Here is a 26,702-nt window from a genome sequence, read left to right on the forward strand (position 1 = left end):
AAGGATTGTTGTAGTGGTCGCATATGGGCCATTGCCCACGGAACAACTTCCAGAGTTGAGGTCATGAGGCCGAGGACTTGAAGGTAGTCCCATACCTTGGGGCAAACAGAGTTCAACAGGTTTCGCAACTGACCCATCAGTTTCCTTCTCCTTGGAGATTGTTTAAAATCTGGACCTTGTCCAGCTTGGCATCGAACCGGACTCCCAGGTATTCTAGTGACTGGGAGGGCTGTAGGCAGCTCTTGGCTGTGTTCACAACCCACCCGAGCTCTTGTAGTAAGTTCTTGACTCTGGTGGTCGCGTGGCGACTCTCCTCCGGAGACTTTGCTCTGATCAGCCAATCGTCCAAGTAAGGATGTACCAGAACGCCTTCTTTACTCAGTGGAGCCGCTATTACCACCATAATTTTGGTGAAGGTTCTGGGAGCTGTGGCTAGTCCAAAGGGTAGCGCTCGAAATTGGTAATGATTGCCCAGTATCGTGAAGCGCAGGTGGGTCCTGATGGACCATGATGTGAAGGTAGGCTTCGTATAGGTCCAGGGAGGTTAAGAATTTTCCCGGTTGCACTGCCATTATGACGGAGCGTAGTGTTTCCATGCACAAGTGTGGTACCTTCAGGTAACTGTTGACGGCCTTGAGGACCAGGATGGGTTGGAATGTTCCTTCTTTCTTGGGAACGATAAAATAGATGGAATAGTGACCAGTATTTTGTTGAGACGTAGGCACTGGAGTTATTGCCTTCAGGCTGAGTAGCCTTGCTAGTGTGGTTTCCACTGCCAGTCTCTTGGCGTGGGAGTGGCACGGTGATCTCATAAATTTGTCTGGGGGGATGCTTTGGAATTCCAGGGCGTACCCCTCTCGAATGATCGTTAGGACCCACTTGTCTGATGTTATTTCAACCCATCTTTGGTAGAAGAGGGTAAGTCTGCCCCCTATGTCTTCTTCCTGTGGATGGGTCTGCGTCTTCTGATTGTGGGGCACGGCCTGAGCCTGCCCCTGAGCTTGCTCCTCTCTTAATGTGCTTGTTCCGAAAGGACTGAAACTTTCCTGAAGTACGAGGTGCTTGGGACTGTGTATTCCTGTAAAGGTTTAAAACGCTGCAATCTACCCTTGGTTCTTTGGAGGGAGAAGTGCTGATATGTTCTTTTGTTTCTGTCTTCAGGTAATTGGGGTACTGGAGATTCACCCCATTTGTTGGCTAACTTCTCCAGTTCACTTCTGAATAGGAGAGATCCTTTAAAAGGCATTTTTGTGAGATTCGCCTTGGAAGTCGCATCAGCTGACCAGTTTAGGAGCCATAATTGTCTTCTGGCCACCACTGCGGCGGCGACACCCCTGGACGATGTGTGCACGAGGTCAGCAGTAGCATTGGTGAGTAAGGAGATCTCAGGTTCCATCACTTCTCTGGGCGTGGTAGCGTCTCTGGAGAGGATCAAACAGGAACATGCCACCAAGGCGCAGCAGGAGGCAATTTGTAGCGTCATTGCTGAGACATCAAAGGACTGCTTAAGGATGGCTTCCAGCCTTCTGTCTTGGGTGTCCTTCAGTGCTACTCCTCCCTCCACAGGGATTGTGGTGCGTTTTGAGACACCTTAGATCATAGCGTCCACTTTAGGGAAGCATTGAAGTTCCTTGGCCGGGGGTTCCAGAAGGTATAGGGCTTCTAGTGTCCGTCCCCCTTTAAAACTGGCATCTGGAGCATTCCATTCCAGGTCAATCAGTTCCTTGATGGGCTCCAACATAGGAAAATAGCATGAGGCTTTACGGAGGTACACCAGCATGGGATTCTTTTTAGGTTCCAATGTAGAGTCCGTGCCTGGGAGACCCAGTGTCTTCATAGTTTGGGTCACGAGGGCTGGTAATTCGTCTTTGTGGAAGAATCGGAGCATGGTCCGGTATGGCTCCATTCCTGGGGGGGATTTCCCCTTCTTCCAGGGAGTCTGTTTCCTCCTCTGAGGTGACTGGATCCCCATCCGGGATGATCTTGGATAGGAGAGGCATGTCTCAAGAGCCTTGGGAAGTGCTGGGAAGGGCTAGTGCTTCCGGCAGAGTTTGAGGCACGTGGACAGCCGGGGCTGGTTGCGCCTGGACAAAGGTTTGCAGCCCTTTGAAAAATTCCTCCCAGGAGAAGGTTCCTGTGTACATGTTGATGCCAGGAGGGATTGTAGTGGTAGCCCTGGAGGAACTTTCCTGTGGGGGCGCAGAGTTGAACATAGTTAGGGCCGGGGTGCCATCATCAGTGGTTCCGGATCCCACTCCTGAATGTGGGAAGTCTTCATTGGGCTTTCCTTGGTTCTGTTCGCACTGATAGCACAGAAGGGATTCTAAATCGAGCTGCGCAGCTCTCAAGTGGCAGGCTAGGCAAAGGAAGGGTCCCTTGGCCTTCTTGGATGGTGGTACCATTGTTTGTGCGCGTGCACAGCTTGAAAACTCATCCGTGTGAGAGTTCTGCGCGTGGATGCTCTTAGTTGTGCATGTCGGGAGCGCAGAAGTTATGTGCAGTACGTACACACAAGTTATGCGTGCAGGCGGCGGATTTTGTGCGCGTGGCAAGTTATGCGCGCACAACTGGCGGCCCCCCTCCCCCCTGGAGGGTCTCCACATATGTGGACCCTCGACCAGATCGGGGCCTAGATAGAGGAAGGCTGTGCAACCCGATTTAAACCTTGGAGGAAAGTCGGTACGGCTGTTCGAACCTTGGAGACCAGAGACTTAGAAGAAAAGGTTTATACCTTACCTGGTCTCGGCGCTTACCGGTCGCATGTCAGGCGGTCTCCAGCTACGGGGGGAGAGGGAAATACCATCACCACCACGCTCGAATCTGCACCCACTGCCTTTCAGCCACCCTGGGGGCAACATCCATGCCAGGAATCGGCCGGCAGACTAAGGCTCACCTCTGAGGGATATCGAATGGACCTCAGGAAAGTCTCGATTGTGGGAGGGACTGTTAGGTTTCACCACAGGAGAAACGGGGCTCTCTTCTTAAAGGTAAAGTTTCTTCTTTCTTTCTTGTAAATGTTACACTATTCTCTTTTGGATAGTGTCCGCATTTGCTATGGGAGACGGAGAAATACTGAAGAGTTAAGCATGCTGCACGGGTATATGTAGACTGACGTCAGCTTTGAAATCTGACTCAGTCTCCCATCTGCTATCAGGAGAGCACAATACCCATTGGTCGTGAGTCCATCTGGCTACAAGCTAGGAAATTGGTCCTTATCTGCTAATTTTCATTCCTGTAGTTCCACGGATCAGTCCAGACTCCTGGGTTTTACCTCCCCTCCAGCAGATGGAGACAGATGTTTGAACGGACTCTGCCCTGTACGCTGAGGTGCCACTTAGAGTCTTGTCAGTATTATACTGTATCCAAGCAGAAAGGTTAAACCATAACTTCCACTATAACAAAAAACTTCCCCCGAAGAGCAGAGGGAAAGAAAAAACTAACTTAATATGGGAAGGCCTTGGGGGGACTTCGCATCCGCCCCATCCAAGTCAGAGCCCTCCTTCGGGATCTTAACCCCAAGAACCTGAAAAGCCAGAGGCAGCAAGGCATCAAGCTCTTCCTTTTTAAAAAGGCGTATCACTTTCGGGTCATCCCCTTTGGGGACCAGGACTACCAGATCATCCCCTTGACCCTCACTTCCAGCCACCGGAACTACCAGATCCACTGGAATATCCTGGTCCTGAGCCTCCTGTGCCCCCACGGGAGCCTCGACAGACTCATCGGATTCATTCCCCCAGGCCAGAACCATAGGGGGACCCAAAAACCTCTGGACCAGAGCGACCCATTTTCTCACAGAACAAATCTGTTTTGGATCAATCGTATGCCCCTCCGTAGGGTGGACCGGGAGGGACTGTGAATCCCTGGCTGTACAAGCTGCCTGCTGCTTGGCCAGTAAAGCCTCACGCAGCAGCACCACAAAGTCTGCAGAAAAAGGCCTAACTGCTCCAGTCCCTGTAGGGAAAGAACCAGAAACTGGCAGCATGGGGCACCCTTCCTCCACAAACGTGCCCCTGATCACGCCTGGAGACAGAACAGGCCGGAGACCCACATGGAGGAGCATCCCCCCCCAGCAGCGCAGAAACGGCTGAATACGAATCCAAGATGGCCGCCATTCCCAAGCTATGGAGAAAGGATCAGCATCTGGGCCAGCACCCCTGAGCGATGGCAGAATGGCAGGGGAAGACCAGATGTTGCTTTGTGGCTGGCGGATGATCAAATGAGTCCTCCTGCCTTCTGAACACCTGGTGCAAAGACCGAGCCTACTAAGCCACGACCTCATGGAGCCGCAGCCCATCGGAAAATGGAGAGAAACTGCCCGAGCGACCAGTGGTAAAAACGCAAAGCAAAAAGAAAACAAACCTACTTCAGCCGCTCAATAACGAGGAGGAAGCCACCCAGATAGCAAAACTGTGAAAGGAAAATTAGTTCTTACCTGATAATTTTCGCTCCTATAGTACCACAGATCAGTCCAGACTCCTGGGTCTTGCCTCCCCTCCAGCAGATGGAAACAGAGAAAAACTCAAAGGACTCTGCCCTAATACCCGAAGTGCCACCTACAGTCTGTCAGTATGAATCAGTATCAAAACAGAATGGCCCAAAGAAACCGCCACTAGTAATTATATACAACTAACACTGCCTCTGAACTGGCTCAACAACCCCAAATGGGAACAGAACCCAATGAACTCCTAGAACAAATTCAATCTGCATATCCAAATCAAAAGAATTCTGAACGAGCAGACTCTCCATCACCTGTCACTTGAACACGGGCGTGACTCTGAACTGATCCGTGGTACTACAGGAATGAAAATTATCAGGTAAGAACTAATTTTCCTTTCCCAGTACATACCCAGATCAGTCCAGACTCCTGGGATGTACCAGAGCTGCATTCTTACCTGGGATGGGACCTGGAGAGACCCGCTCGGAGCACACCTTATCCAAATCCCCCTGCACTCGGGTCTTGGACATCCAGCCGGTAATGTCTCGCAAAAGTGTGTAGAGATTTCCAGGTAGCTGCTCTACAAATCTCCTGTGGCGAAACTTGTTGGCACTCTGCCCAAGATGCCGCCTGGGACCGGGTAGAATGCGCCCGAAGACCAAGTGATAACGCTTTGCCTCGCAGCAAGTATGCTGAATTGATAGCTTCCTTTAACCAGCATGCTATCGTAGTCTTAGATGCCATATTTCTTCTTTTCAGACCACTCCACAGAACAAACAGATGGTCGGAAACCAAAAAGCGTTTGTAACTTTCAGATAACGCAACAATGCTCTGCGAACATCCAGCCTTCGTAAGTCTTTAGAGAGGGGATCTGACCAATCTAAGCCTGTAAAAGACGAGAGCTCCACGGATTGATTCAGATGAAAAGAGGAAACCACCTTGGGTAGAAAGGATGGAACCGTCCGTAAGGACACCCCAGAGTCAGATATCCTCAAGAAGGGTTCTCTACTGGATAACGCCTGAAGTTCCGACACTCTACGAGCACACGTAATAGCCACAAGAAAGACCACTTTCAAAGTGAGAAGTTTCAGCGTAGCACTTTTCAGAGGCTCAAAAGGTGCCGCACACAGAGCCGAAAGCACCAAATTCAAACTCCAAGAAGGACATGGGTGCCTGACAGGAGGACGCAAATGATTAGCTTCCTTAAGCAAATGCACCACATCCGGATGTGTAGTTTACGCCACCCCATGAATACTACCACGGAAACAACCAAGGGCCGCTACCTGCACGAAAACCCCTTGGATAAACCGGATTGCAGGAAACCTAAGATATCAGACACCGATTCTCTGGTAGGAATCAATGCACGCTCCAGACACCAAGACTCAAAGACTCTCCACACTCGAATATAAGCCAAGGAAGTGGATGGCTTGCGGGATCTCAAACGCGTAGTTACCACCGCGTCGGAATACCCTTTGCTCTTCAGACGCTGCCTTTCAAAAGCCATCCGCCTCTTCCAAACAGACGGGCCCTTGATGCAGAAGAGCCAGAAACTCCCGAAAACGCAGTGGATCCGCCACAGTTAGATCGAGCAGGTCCGCAAACCATGGATGCCTCGGCCACTCCGGGGCCATGAGGACTATTTCCGCAGGATGTAGTTCTATTCGCCGTAGTAGTTTCCCGATCAGAGGCCACGGCGGAAACGCATACAGTAGAACGTCCGTTGGCCAGGGAAAAACCAGAGCATCTACTCCTCCTGCTCTCTGTGGAGAGCGAAGAAGTGTGGGGCTTTGGCATTCTTGAACATCGCCATCAGATCCATTCTGGGTGTGCCCCACTTTTTGCAAATGAGCTGAGACTGTGCTGACTGAGAAAGTCTGCCTGAACGTCGTCAACGTCAGCTATGTGGGATGCTGACTAGATGCTGCTCCGCCCAGCTTATCAACTGTTGAGCCTCCTGGTCCCTCCTTGGCGATTGATATACGCCACAGTGGTCACATTGTCAGACAGGACCCTAACAGACTTCCCATGCAGGTGTGGGAGAGAGGCCTATAACGCAAGAAAGACCGCTCTGGTCTCCAGGCGATTTATCGACCACCAAGATTCCTGTGGAGACCATAGTCCCTGCTGGATTTCCCCAGACAGACCATTCCCCATCCGGAGAGGCTGGCATCTGTGGTAAGCACCGTCTACTCAGGCACCACTAGAGGAACCTCGGGTCAAATTATCTGAGAGAAGCCACCAATTTGTTTAATTCAAAATGTTGTACACGGGGAGCGAACGGAATGGCTGAATACATCTCTATGCCTGCACATACCTCAGAGAGACCTGAGATCGGCTAATAAGGGCTTGTTATCAATTCCCAATATTAAATCGGCAAGGCTTACCCAGGTGAGGGAACGCGTATTGTCTGTCGCTGGAGCAAAACTGTGGAACTCCTTACCAACGTCTCTGAGGTTATGTACTGAAAAAAAACCAATTTAAAACTGACCTCTCAAGACTTGGCTATTTAAATGTGCTTTTACCGAATATGAGCTTTTAACATCGAACACCAAATAATGAAGACTGTAGTAAGATACGAATAAGAAACACCAGCTATACCAGCACTGTTGAATTAATTGGGCTCAGTCTTTTATGGTTTGTCTGCTGTTTTTGTGATTTTGATTATTTGTTTTAATTTTATATTTTAATTGACCTACTTTACTTTTACTGCTTTTAATAAACTAACTTATTTCATACTTAACAGAGTTATTACTATTTTATAAATGTATTGTATTTATTATATGTTTTAAACCCTGTAAACCATTGTGAAGGCACGTCTGATGTGACTGTATAGAAATACAATAAACTAAACTAAACTCTAGACTGGACCTCGCAGGATCCGTAAGAGGCAGGGGCAGGAGAAATTGCTCGGAGATCGGGTTCCACCGGGAAAGCAAAGCAGATTGTAAGGGCCACATATGAGCAAAGGCCCATGGTACCAACTCCAGCATGGACGTCATTGATCTGAGAACTCAAAGGTAATCCCATACCTTGGGAGGACGCTTGGACAAGTCCCGAACCTGGCCCTGAAGCTTGGAAATGCGTTCTGAGGTAAGAAACATTCTCCACCGCTGCGTGTCGAACAGACCTGCCAGAAACTCTAAGGACTGGGAGGGTACCAGTCGACTGCTGGCAAGGTTGATCACCCAACCGAGGGATCGCAACAACTGAAGCACCCCATAAAATCGCCGCCCAGCAAAAATCCTCAGACTTTGCCCAAATCAGCCAGTCATCGAGGTATGGATGCACCAGGAGACCCTCCCGGCGGACCTGTGCTGCCACCACGACCATCACCTTGGTGAAGGTGCGGGGTGCAGTGGCAAGACCGAAGGGCAGCGCTCGGAACTGATAATGTTGTCCCAGAATGAAAAACTGCAGGAACTTCCGGTGAATGCCCCGGATGCAGACATGCAGATAAGCTTCTGTGAGATCCAGTGATGCTAGGAACTCTCCCTGTCACACTTAGGCAATGACTGACCTCAGTGTCTCCATGCGGAAACGAGGAACTCAGACACCGGTTGACCCGCTTCAAATCCAGGATGGGTTGGAAAAGTTCCCTCTTTCTTGGGAATCACAAAGTAAATAGAATAATGGCCTCTCCTCTGCAGGAGGAACTGGCAAAACGGCACCAAGTTCGAGTAGACGCTGTAGTGTCTTCTACAGCCTTTCGTTTCTCCTCGTAACCGCATGGGGAGACCAGGAACCGCTGTCGAGGGCGCCGCGCAAAATCTAAAGAGTAACCTTGACTTATCACCGTAAGGACCCAATGATCTGACGTTATCTTGGCCCATTCCTTGTAAAAGAGAGAGTGTCGGCCTCCCACCACTGGAACGGAGGAATGGACCGGCTGAACCTCATTGTGAAGTTTTTGCTCCAGGAGCAGCCTGGGGGTTATTGGATCTACCAAAATGCTGGCCTCGAAAGGACTGGGACCAAGACTGCTGTCTGCCCGAATTCTACCGAAAGGAAGAATTGGTAGACCGGGGAGTCCGGAACATCCGATTGCCCCGGAATCTAGACAGAGCCGAAAAGGAACTCTTCGATCTGGGTCATCCTCAGGTATGCACTTTATTCTAGCACTTTATTCTAGGGACTGAATCATGTCCTCCAAGTCTTTTCCAAACAGCAACTTGCCCTTGAAGGGCAGGGAACCTAGCTGAGCTTTGGATGAAACGTTAGCCGACCAGTTTCTCAACCACAGGAGCCTGCGTGCAGAGACAGCTGAAACCATCGATTTGGCTGAAGTCCGTAACAGATCGTAAAGCACATCCGCACTATAATCAATCGCTGCTTCCAGGCGACCTGCTTGCAGAGCTTCCTCATCTGACAGACCAGCATTGGCCTGAAGCTGTTGAACCCAGCACAGGCCAGCACGTAAAGAAAAATTGCTGCACATGGCGTCCCATAGAGGGTTATATTTCTTCAGCTGAAGCTCCAACTTCCGATCTTGCTGATCCTTCAGGGCTGTCGCTCCCGTGACAGGAATAGTAGTTTTCTTGGTGACCACGGACACCGCCGCATCCACCTTAGGAACACGAAGAAGTTCCAACGCGTCCTCTGGTAAAGGATAGAGCCTATCCATTGAGCACAAGGTCAGGAGTGTCCCATTCCCGGAACAATAAGTCAGTGGCTGAAAAATGAAACGGGAAAGAAGTAGTCGGGCCCTGTAGGCCCAATAATACTGGGTCCATCTCACCAAGCCGGGATTCTTGTGGTGGTACCTCAATACCTAACTCCTCCAAGATTGCCAGTATAAGAGGACCCAGTTCCTCTTTTCTAAACAGGCGGACCACTTTGGGTCATCTCCCTTACCCCCGCCCCCTGGGAGTTTCTTGGGGAATCCTGTTTATCAGCATCCCCATTGGGCTCCGACAGAGGCTTGGGCTGTCCGGTGTGGTCATCCATGTCCGAGGAATCTGAAGAGAGATCCGTATCTACATGTGCGGCAGAATGTAAAGGCCGTTTAACCCTTGACGCGCCAGCTGTCTCTGGGGACTTAGCCCGCTTCCTAGCCTTGGATGCGGAGAGACCCAGAGAAATCTTCTTTCCCCCCTGCTTCTTCAAGGCTTTACTGGCTTTAAAGGCCCTGTGCATCCTCAAAATAAACTCTGACGAAAAAGAGGAGGAGGATGAGTCAGAGGCCCCCTCAGGGCTAACCTCAGCCATGCCTGTGCTGCATCGATCGACCCCACCCCGGGGGCCATTTGCTGCAGCGATAATGGCGGTGGGAGATTCCCCTCCCCCACCGCGGCGCATGTGGCAGCTGAAAAGGATGCCAAAATGGCGTCCGTTCCCACGCTCTGTGGGAACGGAGCAGGGGAATAAGCTCTGTGCCTCTGCCTTTGTTTGTGACCGCTTCCCTTGCTCTTCCCGGTCAGACCAGAGGTTCCTTCCCCACTGGGGAGGCAGGAAGAGCACAGACTTGTGTGCACGCCGAGCCACAAGCCCAGCAAGCAGCTCCCCTCGGCATGGCTGCAGGAGCCTCGGCACGCCGGCAAACTCTAAGAAGAAAAAGACACGGCAGGCGCGTGGGAAAGAGATGATCGAAAAACTTAACAGTCGCGAAGGACAGGAGAGCCCGATCGCCCCACAACAAAAGAAAGCAACTATTTTTTTTTTTTATACAACCTGCCCGGGCTGCAGTCTTCGTCAGGTCCTGGGTCCTGCTGGGGTTAGTGAGCCGGGCTCCCCGGTATAACCCTCTATGGGACACTGAAAAGGCAAATAGGGCCCTCGACCCTTAGCCTAAGAAGCCTCTAGCACCAGGGGAGACTAAACGAAAGCTGCCGAGGTAGCCGTCTTTAAACTTTTTTTTTTTTTTTGACGTATTATCAAACCAACCAAATTGCCTGTTCTAAACAACCTAATTTCCCTTTTTAAAGGAACACCAAAGAAAACTACACAGACTGTAGGTTTTGCATCTCCACCATCTGCTGGAGAGAGAGAAATACTGACGGACTGTAGGTGGCACCTCGGGTATTAGAGCAGAGTCCTTTGAGTTTTTCTCTGTCTCCATCTGCTGGAGGGGAGGCAAAACCTAGGAGTCTGGACTGATCCGGGTACGTTCAGGAAAACTGTCTTTTTTTTTTTTAAACTTTACTGAAAATTCACTAACAGACAAAACCTACAAAAAAAGAATAGGCTGCCTCAGACCAAAAGCCTACCTGGAGCCTGCAACCGCCTAAGCGGCCTTGTGAAGGGGAGAGATCTGGACCAACAGATTTACACTCCATGAGCAGAGCACACAAGTGTCACCTAACCCTGGCTCGCCTGCCTCAACTGGACAGGGAAGAACCCACAGGATTCAAAAACCCCCGGAAGGCTCAAAAAAGAAAAAAAAAAATTGTCTCAGCTGCAGAACTGCAGGTTTTGCACCCATCTACAATTTGCTGGAGACAGAGAAATACTAAGGAACTGCAGGTAGCATGTGTGGTTAAGTAACAGTGTCAGTAAAATTTTCTCTGTCTCCATCTGCTGGAAGGGAGGCAAAACTCAGGAGTCTGGACTGATCTGGGTATGTACAGGGAATTTACTGGAAAATAGCCCAAAAAAGCTGGTTTTACTTATGCATGCATACTATCTGTTTTTCTGCATATATCATACATACGCACATATTGCCAAAATTGGGTAGAGTTAACCACTTAATTTAACTTTGGTTGTGCTGCTGACCTGTCCTAAAGTTAGCGCGCTGCGTAACTTTTTTTTAATTCGGACATGACTTTTCTTGAATTCTTATCTTCCTGATAGATTACTCATTTTAAACCTTGACTTATACACGGGTCAATGCATTTCAAGGGATTTTGGTCTCAAAATCATCTATTGACTTACACTTGAGATATGATTTACTGAATATATTCGTGTATAAGTCTATCAGCCAACTATTTCATTTTGCAAATACAAAAGGGCCAAGACCCAGAGCCAAGTGAGAAGCAGAATTGATCAATCTAGTTGATCCATTCAGGGTGGCTGTGCATTATAAATACTGTTTATGGTCATTTAAAGCAGACCCAGAGAGTGTCACAAAGATTAGGTTAAAAAAAAAAAAAAAAAAAAGGTAAGAAGCCATCAATTTTGGCTTTCCCCCCTCCCCCTGCTGAAGAACTGGTAGGTATCTGGAGGTAATTAATCCATAAAAGATGTTGGATATAACTATGGTGTTGGTCATCAAAATACATGGCCTGGCACCAATTCTGAAAGGCAAAGTACGTCTACCATTTTCATTAAATTTCCTCATCTTGTTTTCTACTTGGAACAGAGTAAGTTAGGATTCATTTCTAGAAAAATCCCCTAAGATACAGTGTCTGGTCACCTTCTGGCAAGACAGCATGAAACCAATTGCTTCTACCATTGTATCAGGTACCTCGAGTCCGACGCTTGACTTCAGTTTCTCCCTCACTCTGTTTCTCCTCTTCCCCTTCCTCTTCTTTTTTGCTCACAGAGTCCAACTCATGGCAGATAAGGCTGAAAAAGCAGCAGCAAAGTCATTAAAAGAAAAAAAAAAAATCAGCAATAAGAAAGGGTCAAACCCAGCAAGGCAAAAAAACATCCATTTTCTTAAAACTTTTATGTATTTCATACACTGCAACATATTATGACCCCCTACACTTAGGTAACAGGTTAAAGAGAAGGAAAAAAAACAAAAAAAACACACCCCCATCCATATGCTTGCGCACACACACAGCTTAAGGAAAGTTCGCCCCACCCCCAAATGAAAAAAAATATTTCACAGACATCCTAACCAAACACAGTTTCCTTCTTGAAGAGTAAAAGAAAATAATGGCAAAAAAAAAAAAAAGACCAAATTGGCCTATCCAGTTGTAATTCTTCCACTTTGAGTAGATAAGAATACAGGCCTGGATTTAAGCAGAAGCAAATTCCTAGGGCACCAAATTTTGAAGGTGCTAAATAGGAGTCTGCTCCTGCTGTTTGCTTTAGTGTCATGCACTGGCATTGCCTCAAAGGGGTGCCAAAAACTTAAAAGTGTCCCTAAGCACATATAAATTCCCATGTCTAATCCATCACACCATGTTTTACCTGAGCTTTTAACTCCTTTCTACCACTGCTCTCCATATCAATCCCAAGCACACCCAGAATCTGCTATAGTATTGGCCTCTACCACCTCCACCGATAGACCATTCCAAGCCTTGGCATCTTCTTCTATATGTCTTACAAGACCAACACTAAATCCAACGCAGAGGTCCCCCTTCCATGGCTTGTTAAAAAGTTTTCTAACAATCCACAAAGCTCTCAAAACTAGCAAAGCCATAGTCCAAAATATCTGGCCTCCTTATGTTCACTGAAGTTTGGATTTTAACTATGGTCACTCCATGCAGGTTATTCCAATGCTTCTTTGGAAGCTTGATGCAATTTTGCCACTGCTGTTTGAGTCACTTCCAAGTTTTTATCCTTTATGTGCAGTAGTGTTAAGGATCTGCTTTCAGTTTAAATCTCACCAGCAGACTGCAGTCTTGCTGGGCATTTAATTTCATGCTATAAAACCATCCCTCCTACCAAATGTCTTCCATGACCCACAGACATGAAGTCCACATACATACTTTATGGTTGGGACAGTGAAAGGATCAAACTGGTCCAGCTTCTTCAAATCGATGGGCACAGAAATACGACCTAAAGAGACATCCCAGGAAAACAAATAACAGATAAATTATAATCTGCTATACAGATGGTGAAGTTACAGCAGCTCATCTACAGTAATGTGCTACCACTCATTTCTTGAAGGCTAAGTGTCACCTGAGTGTGTCCTACCAATAGTAGTAGTTTTGGTTCCAAAGATCAAGCCTTCCATCACATGCCCCAGATAGAAATACTAGATAAAATGATAAATACCATTAAAGTCCATGGCACTGCAACATTACCTGTTTTTGGGTGCACGCTGAATGGGCTTTTTAGCAAGTGGTTGACCCCCTTGCTGACATTCAAGTCCAGACGTGGGTAGCAGTACTGTAGCATGACTTCTTTGTCAGCATGAAGGCCTCTCTTAAAATCTCCCTAGAACAGAAATATATTAGGCTAGACCAGCACTCCTTACCCAGCTGTGCTGAATCACACAGAAGGGCTTTATCTCACACAAAAAAACCTTCAGTATCACAGATGTGAGAGACATGCAAAGTTATAAAGAGTGGTTTATAACATTTTATCCAAACAGAGTCCTTAAAGTTCCTAACAAATCTGGGCATTTTGGAATCGCACATACAGGAGAATGGCCATGTACAATGGTCTGCACACTACATACATTTTCAAAGGGGAGGCAATTCAGTATTATTATTGGGTAAAGCTAAGATGCTTACCTATAAAAGATGTTCTCCATAGATTGCAGGATAGATCATCCCACAAGTGGTCGATATCATTTGATGGCACCAAGATGAAAAAGCTCTCAGATTTCAGAAAAACAAGAGGTGGATTTTCTGAGCATGCATAGGCCTTCCCATGGAATTGACTGCTATGCAAATCTCCTCAGATTTTATATCAAGCTAACTTACAACTCCTTCAAAGAGAGGTGGGGGAGCTGTTAATGAGAGGAGAACTGTGAGAAGGGTTTCGGCGGTCTTACCAGGGATGCACTGGTAGTCTGCCCCGGAGGCACAGCTGAGCCCTAATTTTGAGTGACATCAACGCTGCGGGACGCTTGAGACTTAAAAACTGATCCTTTGCGGCACGCAGTCGCCGCCAGCGTGCTGCCTAAACCGTGCGCGCCAAAGGGGCGCACGCAGCTTTTTTCAGATTTCTCAATAAATACTGAGAAAATAGAAAGTATTTTCTTTGAATTTTCTCTTGTCTTAGCACCTTCAATCTTGAGTTGGATCCAAGGTAAAATTAGCTAACCAGACCGTCCTCTTATCCGTGAATACATTTTCCTTTAAATGCCCCATTCTGCACGTAAAAGAAGGGCGAGAGAACGTCAGGCCTCAGACGTAATCGAGCCAGTCTCTACGGTAGGACCTATGGATATGCATGGGGATGCAGGTTCGCTGAGCCCTGGGAGGGGGAGAAGAGCTTTCCTGCGCTCCTGAACTTATAAACATCACTCTTCCCTGTAGAGAGATCCCCTCTAACTAACCCCGCTGAGAAATTCCAGCAAACTCCAGCTGAAGGGGCAGGGGAAAGATCTCCTTTGGAGCAAGGAGTACAACTGGAAAAATTCTCGGTCAATGGAGTCATCTTGGGAGTAAGTCAAACTTCTGTCGGAGCTGTAGATGTGGGTTATGTGGTAAGAGAAGAGGGTCCTTCTATAATTCAGTATAAACCATTAGTTAAACCACGGACGTTCTCACTTGAATTTATATGTGATGCTATAAATGAGGTACGTAAGAATGTGGGGGATCAATTGCTGGTAATAGCAGATATTGTTGGTACAACTAAGAAAAATGTGGAATTAATAGAAATTGAAAATAAGAAAGTGAAGAATGAATTAATCAAAGTTAAAGAAGAAGTGGGAAATATTAGACAAGTACAATCCTTGATGGTGCAGGAAAATTTGATATTACAATCCAAAATAGAAAAATTGGAAAATGCTGCTAGAATAAAAAATATACGATGTATAAACTTTCCAAGGTTGTCTACTGCTACACCATTGTATCTATGGAGGAGGTACTTAATGGAAATTCTAGATATCCCAGAGGCAACGTTGCCCACATTATCAAAGACATTTTATCTACCTCCAATGAAAAAATTATTGGAGGTAAGAGATATTGGAAATCTACAATTATATGAATTACAACAAAACCACCCCCTCCCAGGATAAAGTTCTGAATGTCAGAATTACTTGAGCAAACAGATTTAGAGTCAGTTGAGACATCGACATTAATAATATCGTTCATGTTAGAATCTGATAAAAATTGGATCTTTAAAAAATTCTGTGTGAATAGAACGAAAGAATTTTTGGGTTGAAAAGTACAATTATTCCCAGACCTTGCACCAGTAACTCAATTTCTGTTATTAAAACCTCAAATACTCCAGATAAGAATGTATTTCATACTGAAGTACCCATGTAAATGTTTTATAAAATGTGAGGGAAACACTTATGTTTTTCTACAACTAGAACAATTAACTCAATTTATTGATAATAAAATGAAATCCTCTACTAGTTCCACACCGAAACCCACATAAATACAGCTTAAGGATGAGAAGATCTCTTGATATGTAGAAGTATATCCCTAGGTTAGCTGAGAATTAGTGTTTGTTTAGAAAATAAATGTTTTGGAATAGAATATCTTGGAACCATTTGTGGGCTAAACACAGGTTATGTTGTAAGCCTAATATCTTTTGATGTAGGAATTTGCTATAAGTGTGAAAAACATCTGTTTATCTGTGAGATATTCAATATGTATTTGCTTGAATTGTAATGTTAAAATGTTATAAATAAATAATAAATCCTCTTTTCCACAAAAAAAAAAAAAAAGAGGTGGGAAGGACTGTGTAGCTGATTTATCCTGGTCTATGGAGAACCCTTGATACAGGTAAGCAACTTAGCATTTTTGGTGGACAAGCAAGATGACATCAATCACACAAGTGAGGACCATCAAGCTGACATACATATGATTACTTTATTTGACAATTTCAGTGAATAAATACAACCCATATTTATTGCATGAGGCTGAAGGAATTAGTTAAATAAGCTTTGAAGAACTACCTGACCAACACTTAGACTTGACTCTTACATTCTTCAGGCAGTAATGAGTAATACAAGTATGGATGGATGACCAAGCAGCAGATCTGCAGATATTTTCTATGGAAGCAGAGTAAAGATGTACCAAGGAAGCTGCTTTAGCCTTAAAGGAAAATTGGTTCTTACCTGCTAAAATTGGTTCTTACCTGCTAAAATTGGTTCTTACCTGCTAAAATTGGTTCTTACCTATTGCAAACCTACCATTTATTTCCAAAATCTTAGAAAGAATCGTAAATAAGCAACACTCAGAATTCTTAGACAACAATAATATCCTCTCTCCTACACAATTTGGCTTTCGGAAAGCCAGAAACACAGAGTCCTTATTAATCTCATTAACAGACTCCATTCTCTTGAACCTTGATGAAAAACAGCCTTGCCTACTCATTCTCCTAGACCTCTCAGCAGCGTTCGATACGGTGAACCACGATATCCTCATAGAACAACTTTCAAACATCGGTATCAAAAGCACCGCACTCAAATGGTTCAAGTCCTTCCTTCAAAACAGGCAGTACAAGGTCAAAATCAACAACAGCGAGTCCCACCCTATCAGTTCCACCGTGGGAGTCCCACAAGGATCCTCCCTAACCCCGACACTTTTCAATATTTACCTACTACCACTCTGCCACCTTCTCACCAATCTAAAATTATCTCATTAACTCCAACTGATCCTAAATACCAAGAAGACCGAAATTCTCCTCATCACCCAAGAAGGAAATCACTCTCTATCCAACACTCACCTCACTACACTACCAGCTCTCTCACCACAAGCCAGAAACCTCGGAGTCAATATGGACAACCAGCTCAACTACAAAAGCTTCATCAACACCACCACCAAAGATTGTTTTTTTAAACTTCAAGTCCTAAAACGTCTGAGACCTCTCCTCCATCTCCAAGACTTTCGGACAGTCCTTCAAGCAATAATTTTCTCAAAAATAGATTACTGCAACTCACTCCTGTTCGGTCTCCCGGCTAATACCATCAAACCTCTACAGATGCTACAAAATGCCTCAGCAAGGATACTGACCAAGACCAACAAAAGAGATCACATTACACCCATCCTGCGGAATCTTCACTGGCTCCCTATCAAATTCAGAATATTATACAAACTGCTAACAATCATCCATAAAGCCATTCATAACATCTCCCCTCTGGATCTTAAACTCCCACTACGACCTCATCTTTCATCCAGACCGATAAGGGTAGCATATAAAGACACTTTGCAGGCCTACACCATGAAATCATTATTAAGAAAAAGAGCCCTTTCCACTTCTGGTCCATCTCAGTGGAACTCTCTCCCACCAGATCTTCGACGTGAACAATGCCTAACCACCTTTAAGAAAAGACTCAAGACATGGTTATGTCTTAGAGAATAGCCACTGCCATTAGCAATGGTTACATGGAATAGACTTAGTTTTTGGGTACTTGCCAGGTTCTTATGGCCTGGATTGGCCACTGTTGGAAACAGGATGCTGGGCTTGATGGACCCTTGGTCTGACCCAGTATGGCATTTTCTTATGTTCTTATTTAAACAAGCCTTTTCATAACTCCATTGTCCCTTTGATCTTTTATTCGTAGCTTTGCTAGCAGATCATTAGTCACTTACAACCCTCACGGACCTCTACCGATCTTATATTTCCACCACTTTGTCTCTCCATATTCCCCTTTCTCCTTCTCAGACATCTTCCTCCCCGGTCAAAATCTTGCTCTTCCTCCTCATCTACTGTTTCAACCCCTTTTCATTTGCTTCCAAGTTTTACTTCTTTGTTTAATGTAATGCAATTCCCTCTCATTTGCATCCAAGTTTTATTTCCTTGTTTAATGTAATGCAATTCCTTTACAATGGTTATGGTTATTATGTAAACCGAGGTGATTTGTAACATGTTACAAGAATATCGGTATATAAAATTGCTAAATAAATAAATAATTTTCATTCCTGTAGTACCACAGGATCAGTCCAGATTCCTGGGTTTTAACTCCCTTCCAGTACATGGAGACAGAGAAATTTTCACAGTCACTGGCACATAACCTAGAGAAGCACCTGCAGTCCTTCAGTATTACTATGTACCCAAGCTAAGACAAGAACCCCCTGCAACAAATTTAAGGAACAATATCCCCCCAACGAGCAGGGGAAAGAGAAAAACAACTTACAACAGACAGTAAAGAAACTTGAAGTAGTGATCAGAAACCTGTACTATTCTTCAGACTACAAAGAGAAAAAAAAAGACAGATCGAGTGGACTCTCCAAAACTCTTCCCTTTGGGCAGGACTCTGGACTGATCTGTGGTACTACAGGAACAAAAATGTGCAGGTTAGAACCGATTTTCCTTTCCCTGTATCTAATCAGATCAGGACCAATAAAACAGGAGGGTAGGTTGTCTAAAAAAGCCGTTTAGGCAATAATGTGGATTAGACACCAAGGAATGTCCAAGTTAAATCTTTAAGAGCAGACGTATATTTTGTGCTTGTGCCCGACTCAGGCAGAGTTTCGCCCCACCAGGGGCTGCCTCAGGGGCTAAAATTGACAAATAAATAAACAAAGTGAACGATACTGGACATACATAAATAAAATTAAAATCATAACCAATGTCTAAAAAAGGTAACACAAATAAATTGAAACATAAATAAGTCAAAATAGTTAAAATCATAGACAACACTTAGTAAAGAAAGACATAATAAATACAATTTCATCATTTTACCTGTATATAGGTGAACACTAAATGAGCCAGAAAATTTGCTTAACTTTAGTGTGCCAAAATTCACACACTCTTTTAGTCTGCAAAAGATTAAAAAATTAACAAAAAGAAGAGGACTGATACAACTTTCAGTCAAAACATCAAAAGATCAAAAAATTTAAAAAATGGACAAATATTATATGGCTTGGCATACAGGCACTGAATTAGTGTCTAACAATAAAAAAAAGTAGTAGTGTGGGTCTGATGCAATTGCGAAATCTATCACTATAACATCTATCAGGCCGATACAGTAAGGAGCGGTAGGAAGAGCTGCATTAGTGCCGGGCGCACCCGCGGTTGCCGCACGCACAGCCCGGCTCACCTACCACGCGATACTGTATTTAAATTGTTTGCAAATGCAAACCGCGTCCAAGAAGCGTCCGTGAAGCGTTAGGCCCGCGCAACCCATTTTACTGTATAGAGCGCTATACAGTATCCTGGGTGCGCTGGCCTAACGCTTCACGGACACGCTGGTATCTGTCATTTCAAATGACAGGTACCAGGAAGTGGACGGTTCTCCTACGCTCGAGATTGCCAGTCCTCTCTCCCTCCTCCCGAAGCAAGGCGCGAAAAGCAGCCTTGCTTCGGGAGGAGGGGAGAGAGGACTGGCAATCCCGAGCGTAGGAGAACCGTCCACTTCGTTGCTACTTTTTTTTTTTTTTTTTCGCTTTTTTCCCCACTCTCGTTGCTTCGGGAGGAGGGGGGAGAGGACTGGGGCTGCCCCGGAGACCAGCACCCATTGACGTGGCCAGGGCAGGTGAGCGGGGGCTGGGGGAAGTTTGCTGCCTACCCTTACCCCTGCCTCTAACGCAGGGGTAAGGGTAGGCGGTAAGTTAGCAGGTTAAACGCGGGGCAAAACAGCAAGGTAAAAAAGCGATAGTCAGGGCGCGCGTTACTGTATGGGAGGGAATAGCTAATTCGATCGTTTACATCTAATATACATGCCGCGGGCGGAAGGGGTTACCCGGTGATTTAAAGAGGCGGTAAGAATCAGTTAAAGGGGATTGTGGATCGCAGGAAGGGCTAACGCGGCCGGAAAGTGAGTAGAAAGCGGGTTAGGAGCAGGGTAACCGCGGCCGCACTTCACTGTATTGACCTGTATGTAAGGCTCAAAACTGTCAGAACATGCTTCACAGATACTTAAATACAACCTCTGAGTAACTGAAAATTGTTTATAATATAGTCACTAGGGCCAACTATTGCTTAAAAAAATATTCATAAAGTGTTGAATGTAAGCAAAAATTGAATAACTCCATGGCCTGAGTCAGGCACAAGCACAAAATATACATCTGCTCTTAAATAAAGATTTAACTTGGACATTCCTTGGTGCCTAATCCACATTGTCTAATCAGATCAGTCCATACTACTGGGATGTACCAAAGCTTCCCTAACCGGGGTGGGACTGCGAGAGTCCTGCTCGAAGAACACTTGCACCGAAATTGTCAACATCCGAGACCTGGTCATCCAATTGGTAATATCTGGCAAAGGTATGCAGAGACTTCCAGTAGCAGCCCTGCAAATTTCTTGTGGTGACACTGTATTACTGCCCAGGCTGCCACCTAGGACCCTTAACCCCTTAGCCCCTCCGGGACCAATAGCTTCTTTCAACCAGCGCACAATTGCGGCTTTAGATGCCTTCTGGCCCTTTTTTGCACCACTCCATAATATAAACAGGTGATCCGACAACCTGAAACTGATAAGTGACCTCTAGGTACCTCAACAAAGCCCTTCTGACATCCAGACGCTTTAATTCTGCAGCAGGAGGTGTATCAACCTCCAGGTTCAGAAAAGCTGGGAGCTCCACCGACTGTCCTAAGTAAAACGCCAAAACCACCTTCGTCAAAAAAAAAAAAAAAAAAAAAAAGACGGAACCATTCTCAATGATACCCCGGAATCTGAGATGTGTAAGAAAGGCTCCCTGCATGACAAGGCTTGCAGTTCAGATATTCTTCTGGCTGAACAAAATCGCCACTAAGAACACTACTTTCAAAGTAAGATCTTTTATAATAGACCTTTTAAACGGCACTGCACACAACCCCTTGAGAACCAAATTAAGTTTCCAAGACAGACACATCGGGCAAACAGGCAGCCGTAAGTGCTTGACCCCCCTGAAAAAACAAACATCCAGATGTGCTGCCAGGGGCTTCCCATGAACCTTTCCTCGAAAACCCCCCAGAGCAGAGACTTGTACTCTCAGGGAACTAAATGAGAAGCCTTTAGTTAATCCTTTCTATAGAAAAGTCAGAACCTGTGCCACTGTTTACCGCTGCGGATCAATCCTTTGACCAGAGTACTAAGACTCAAAAACCCTCCACACCCTGACATATGCCAAGGAAGTGGAAATCTTTTGAGCCTACAATAGCATAGTAATAACGTGCTCAGGATATCCTCTCTCTTCCTTATACACTGCCTCTCAAAAGCCAAGCTGCTAGACAAAAGAGCCGCCTGATCCGAAAATATGGATCCCTGGCGTTGTAAGTTCGGGAGGTGCCCCAGACAAAGTGGACTGTCCACTGCCAGATTGACCAGATCTGTGAACCAAGGCCTCCAGGGCCACTCCGGAGCCACCAGGATTACCTGGCCCGGATGGATCTCTATTTTCCTCAGTACCTTGCTCACCAGAGGCCATGGTGGAAACACATATCAGAACGTCACTTGGCCAATTGACTTCCTCCGCCCCTTGCTCTTTCCTGCAACTGAAAAATCGAGGAGCTTTGGCATTCCGCTGAGTAGCCATTAGATCCATATGTGGAACACCCCAACTGTGGGTAAGGAGAGTCATCGCTTCCTCCGACAATTCCCATTCTCCAGGATCCAACCGCTGATGGCTGAGAATCTGCTTGTACATTTTCAGACCCTGCAATGTGAGATGCCGCTATCAAGGACAGTTGCTGTTCCGCCCAAGCCATCAGCATTTCTGTTTCCTAAGCCACCGCTCGACTCTTGGTGCCGCCCTAATGGTTGATTTAAGCCACCTCTGTGGCATTGTCAGAAAGGATCCAGACCGAGCGATTGCGCAACAGAGGTAGAAATGCTTGGAGGGCTAGCCTTACCGATCTAGTCTCTAGATGGACCATAATACCTCCTCCAGCGACCACTGTCCTTGGACTGACTGAGATTGACACACCGCTCCCCAACAGGAGAGAGATTGGCATCGGTAACAACCACTATCCACTGCAGCACCTCCAATGGTTCCTAACATTCGCAGGCAGTTGAGAGTCTGAACCACCACCACTTCTTCCCTGTCGAAGCCCAGGTAGACACCAGAAAAAGATTTAGCAAACTCTAAAGCGCTTAGAACCCACTGGTCTGGCGTGATCTTGGCCCACTCCTCGAAAATTGGGTAAGATGATCCCCTATTACAGGGACTGAGGAGTGAGCCCGCCTCTCTTCATTGTGCAGGCTTAGATCCTCCAGACCCTTGGCTGGGGCCATCCCTGCCTGTTCTTTGGGCACAAAAGGGCTGATTCCGGGCCTGTGACCTCCCTGAGGCTTGCCTTTGTCCGACTGCCAGAACTCTGTTTTGCCGAAAATGCCTCTGGGCCCGATATCGAGCATGCACTGGGAAAGACACCTTGGGCTTGTAGTCAGGCAACTTGTGTACTTTATTCTCACCTAAGAACTTTATAAGCTACTCCAGATCCTCCCAAAAAAGGAGCTCGCCCTTAAACGGCAAGCCACCAAGCTGTATGTGAGGAAACGTCAGCTGACCAATTCTGCAACCAAAAGAAGTCTCCTGGCTGAGACTGCGACCATCATCGTTCTGGAAGACGTATGGATGAGATCATACAAGGCATCTGTGACATAAGCGACCACGTCCTTCAGATGCTCCGCCCACTGAGACTCAGAGGGAGATAAATCTCTGTCCGCTTGCAATTGCTGCACCCAGCGCAGCAACACACAAAGCATAAAACTACCGCAAACCACAGCCCATATGCCCAGTGAAAGACCTCACATATCTTTTTAAAGGTGAACCTCAAGCTTCTTATTCTGTACATCTTTCAGTGCCGCAGTCCCGGCCACGGGAATAGTCATCCTCTTCATGACTGCCGAGACGACATCCACCTTTGGAACTCACATCCACCTTTGGAACTCAGCAGATATAGTTTGTCCATAGTCCTGCTCACCTTGAGGCCAGTCTCCGGAGTATCCCACTTCCTGACCACCAACTGCTTGACCGAGCTATGAAAAGGGAATGTCTTGGCTGGACCCCACAAGCCCACCATGATCAGGTCCACCCTTTCCTGATCAGTATTCCCTTGAGGGGCCACTATGCCCAGCTCCGCCAGGACATGCGGAATCAGGGGTCCCAGCTCTTCTTTTTGAAAAGAGGTAAAACACCTTGGGATCATCGCCTTCCAATGCTGGGAAAAGCAAGTTTGATTACCGTAAATGGTGTTTCCGTAGATAGCAGGATGAATTAGCCATGCTGTCATGGGAACTGTCCATCAGGCCCAGGAGGCGGAGCTTCCTAAGTGATGTCAGAGCTTTGCTCTGAGGCTGCAGGTGGTTTCCCGCGCTAATGACTCTCCTCAGTCTGTGATAAAGCAAGCGTGGTCGAGAGTTGGAGTCGACTGATCAGGGAAGTGGGTGGGTCAGCATGGCTAATTCATCCTGCTATCTATGGAAACACCGTTTACGGTAAGCAAACTTGCTTTTTCCCGTCGATAGCAAGGCTGAATTAGCCATGCTGTCATGGGAGTCCTAAGCTCCCATCACGCTGACCGAAAGTAGTAGTCAGTGTCTCATACAGCGTGATAAAGGTTAAGTGACAGTCGACCCGTGTAGTCTGTGGACAATGACTGTAGAAGTGTTTTACCAAACTTTGCATCGTCCGCCATTTGTTGGTCAAGACAGTGATGGGAAGTGAATGTGTGAAGAGAAGCCCACATGGCTGCTTTACAAATGTCTATTGGTGGAATATGTCTCAGGTGGGCCATGGAGGCTGCCATCGCTTGTGTTTGATGAGCCGTGGGGCGAGACGGTAACGTGGAATGCCGTTTGTCATGACAGAATTGTCATGGTGGGGATACCCATCCATAGACCTTTTCGTCACGGAGTCCAACTGTGTAATCCAGCTAGATATGGTGCGTTTAGTTACTGGAAGGCCTGGGGCATTCGGGTTGAAAGATACGAACAGCTGCAATGCCCTGTGGGGCGAGTAGGTCCTTTGTTTATAGCAGGCTAATGCTCTTTTACAGTCCAGGGTATGTAGTAACTTCTCTCTTTCGTTCTTGTGAGGTTTTGGACAAAAAGTCGGTAACTCGATTGTTGAGATGAAATTGGGAGATCACCTTCGGCAGGAACGTGTACGTAGGAGCACCTTGTGGTGATAGAATTGAAGGTATGGGCTATAATGTACTAAGGCCTGCAACTCGTTAACTCGTTGTGCCAAGGTCACTGCGGTAAGGAAGACGACTTTCCAGGTGAGGTATTTTGGATGGGAGGATTCCATTGGCTGGAACGGTGAGACCATCAGTTGCTCGAGAACTAGGTTAAGATTCCACGGTACTGGTGGTTTTGAGATCGGGGGGCAAAGGTGTGTGAGCCCCCTAACGAATCGAGAGACCATCGGATGGATAGAGATAGGTTGGCCTTTGTGTAACCGTGTAATCTAAAATCTAAAAAGAGATGCCTATATAAATGAAGAGTACACATCAGTCCCATCCTTCAGAACCTCCACTGGTTACCCATCAAATACAGGATTACCTTCAAAGTTCTCATGATGATGCACAAAGCCATTCACAACCTCACCCCCCTCAATCTAAACATCCAACTGTGTCCTCATACATCTGACCTATCAGAAGAGCATATAAAGGAACACTGTATGCCCCCCCCCCCCCCCCCCCCCCCCCCAGCAAAAACCTCCTTAAGGAAGTGTGCCTTATCCACAGCAGGTCCCACTCTATGGAATACGCTCCCCCCGGACCTCCGCCAAGAACCTTGCCCATTGGTATTAAAAAAAAACAAAACTTAAAACTTGGCTCTTCAGCCAAGCTTTCCCGGAACTATCACACTCCCTTATGCCAAGATTGGCAGGGTCATTCCTGACTTTACGTTCTAGTCTTCCCAGATCTTTCCTTGGATCCTCCCCAGAGTGTTTCCACTCAATGGCCCAATCCCTCTACTTCTGACTGCCCACTAGTACCGTATGTTCAGTTCACCCCTATTCGGAACCTACTCAATATTGTATTTAAGTCCTCTTATGTTAACCTGTACATAAGTTGTTCTCACATGCATTTAAATGTTCTCTTTTAACTTGAATGCAAAGTTGTGAGCGTATTACACGGCATGCTACCGGTTTTCACGTTCTCTGTAATTAATGTGCGTGCTCAAAAGTTGATTTTAGTGAAGATATCTATAGTTCCCTGTTCCCAGTTACTTATACAACCTGTTCCATGTATTGCTCCCAGGCGACCTTTTTAGTTTCATTGTAAACCGGTGTGATTTGTATTTTCTACAGGAACGTCGGTATAAAAAAGTTAAAAATAAATAAATAAATAACCGGTGGAAGGCCGCTATTGCACCGAGGTGGACCCTGACTGAAGCTGTAGCGAGGCCGGCTACATACAACGTGTGTAGGTAGTCCAGCAAGGTCTCTGGTGTACAGATGAGTGGGTCAACTTTCATAGATTTGCACCATGTGGCATAACACTTCCACTTGAAGTTAGTGTTTTTCCCTCGTGGAAGGCTTGTGGGATGCCAAGATTACGTCTTGTACTCTGATGGAAAGCCCTTGTTCTGACAGAAGGCGCCGTTCAACCTCCAAGCTATGAGATGCAGAGAGGAGTGTAATGGGTGGAGGAGAATTCCTTCCTCCTGTGACAGCAGGTTTTCTTGATTGGGTAATCGAAACGGTGAGTCCGACAATTGTAGGAGGTGTGCGTACCATGGTTGGCGTGGCCACGCTGGCGCCATTAGGATTAATTGTGCCTCGTCTCGCATACATTTTTGTAGCATTTTTGTGAAGAGGGGAATTGGAGGGAACGCGTACATCAGGGGTTCCGACCATGGAATGAGAAAGGCATCCTGAGTGACTGTGTGGGGTCAGCCATACAGAGCAGAAAGCGAGTCACTTTCCAGTTGGACTCCGTTGGGAAAAGGTCTATGGATGGGTATCCCCACCATTGGAAGATGGTCTCTGCTATGTCGTTGTCGAGGGACCATTCGTGGGGATGGAATATCCGACTTAGCCTGTCTGCTTGAGTATTGGCAATTCCCGGCAGGTAAGTGGCTTGCAATTGAACGGAATGGTGGGTTATCCATTTCAGGATGATGAGGGCTTTGCGGCACAGGCTCCAGGAGCACGAACCTCCCCGTTTGTTGATATAAAACATGGCTACTTGGTTGTCTGTGTAAACCATGACTCTGTGGCCCTGGAAGTAGAAACAAAGATGCGCAGGGCATATCGGATTACTCTCAATTCCAGGAGATTGATGTGGAGGGACTGCTCCCGCTGAGTCCAGAGACCTTGCGCCTGGAGGTGATTGAGGTGAGCCCCTCATCCTTTGTGGGAGGCATCTGTGGTAAGGACTGCATTGTGTGGTAGAAGAGTGAAAGGAGCTCCCTTGGTGAATGTCAGTTTGCGTAACCACCAGTCTAAGTCTGCTATCATGGTTTTTGTCAAGGACACTCTCCAGTATAGTGGCTGAGAATGTTGTTTCCACTGCCGCTTGAGACCCCATTTGTATGTGTCGCATGCGGAGTCCCATGTTGGAGACCATGTGGATTGAAGCCGCCATGTCCAAACATTTGCAAAACTTGATGTACCGAGCCGCACATTTTACTTTCAGAAATTAGCGCCTACCCAAAG

At 46.5% G+C, this 26,702-nt stretch overlaps 1 protein-coding gene across 2 annotated transcripts in view; it reads right to left on the minus strand.

The window, feature by feature from the left end:
- Window positions 1-26,702, minus strand: part of PRIM1 (DNA primase subunit 1) — a 92,745-nt gene that overhangs the window by 21,334 nt on the left and 44,709 nt on the right. For both annotated transcript variants that reach the window (XM_029594847.1, XM_029594848.1), the window contains 3 exons: window positions 13,348-13,480; window positions 13,030-13,099; window positions 11,835-11,935 (listed from right to left, as the gene is read on the minus strand). In XM_029594847.1, coding sequence (XP_029450707.1) covers window positions 11,835-11,935; window positions 13,030-13,099; window positions 13,348-13,480 — 304 coding nt within the window. The remainder of the gene's footprint in view (window positions 1-11,834; window positions 11,936-13,029; window positions 13,100-13,347; window positions 13,481-26,702) is intronic.

The sequence above is a fragment of the Rhinatrema bivittatum genome, chromosome 3 (genome assembly GCF_901001135.1).
Source record: "Rhinatrema bivittatum chromosome 3, aRhiBiv1.1, whole genome shotgun sequence".
NCBI classification, from domain to species: domain Eukaryota; kingdom Metazoa; phylum Chordata; class Amphibia; order Gymnophiona; family Rhinatrematidae; genus Rhinatrema; species Rhinatrema bivittatum.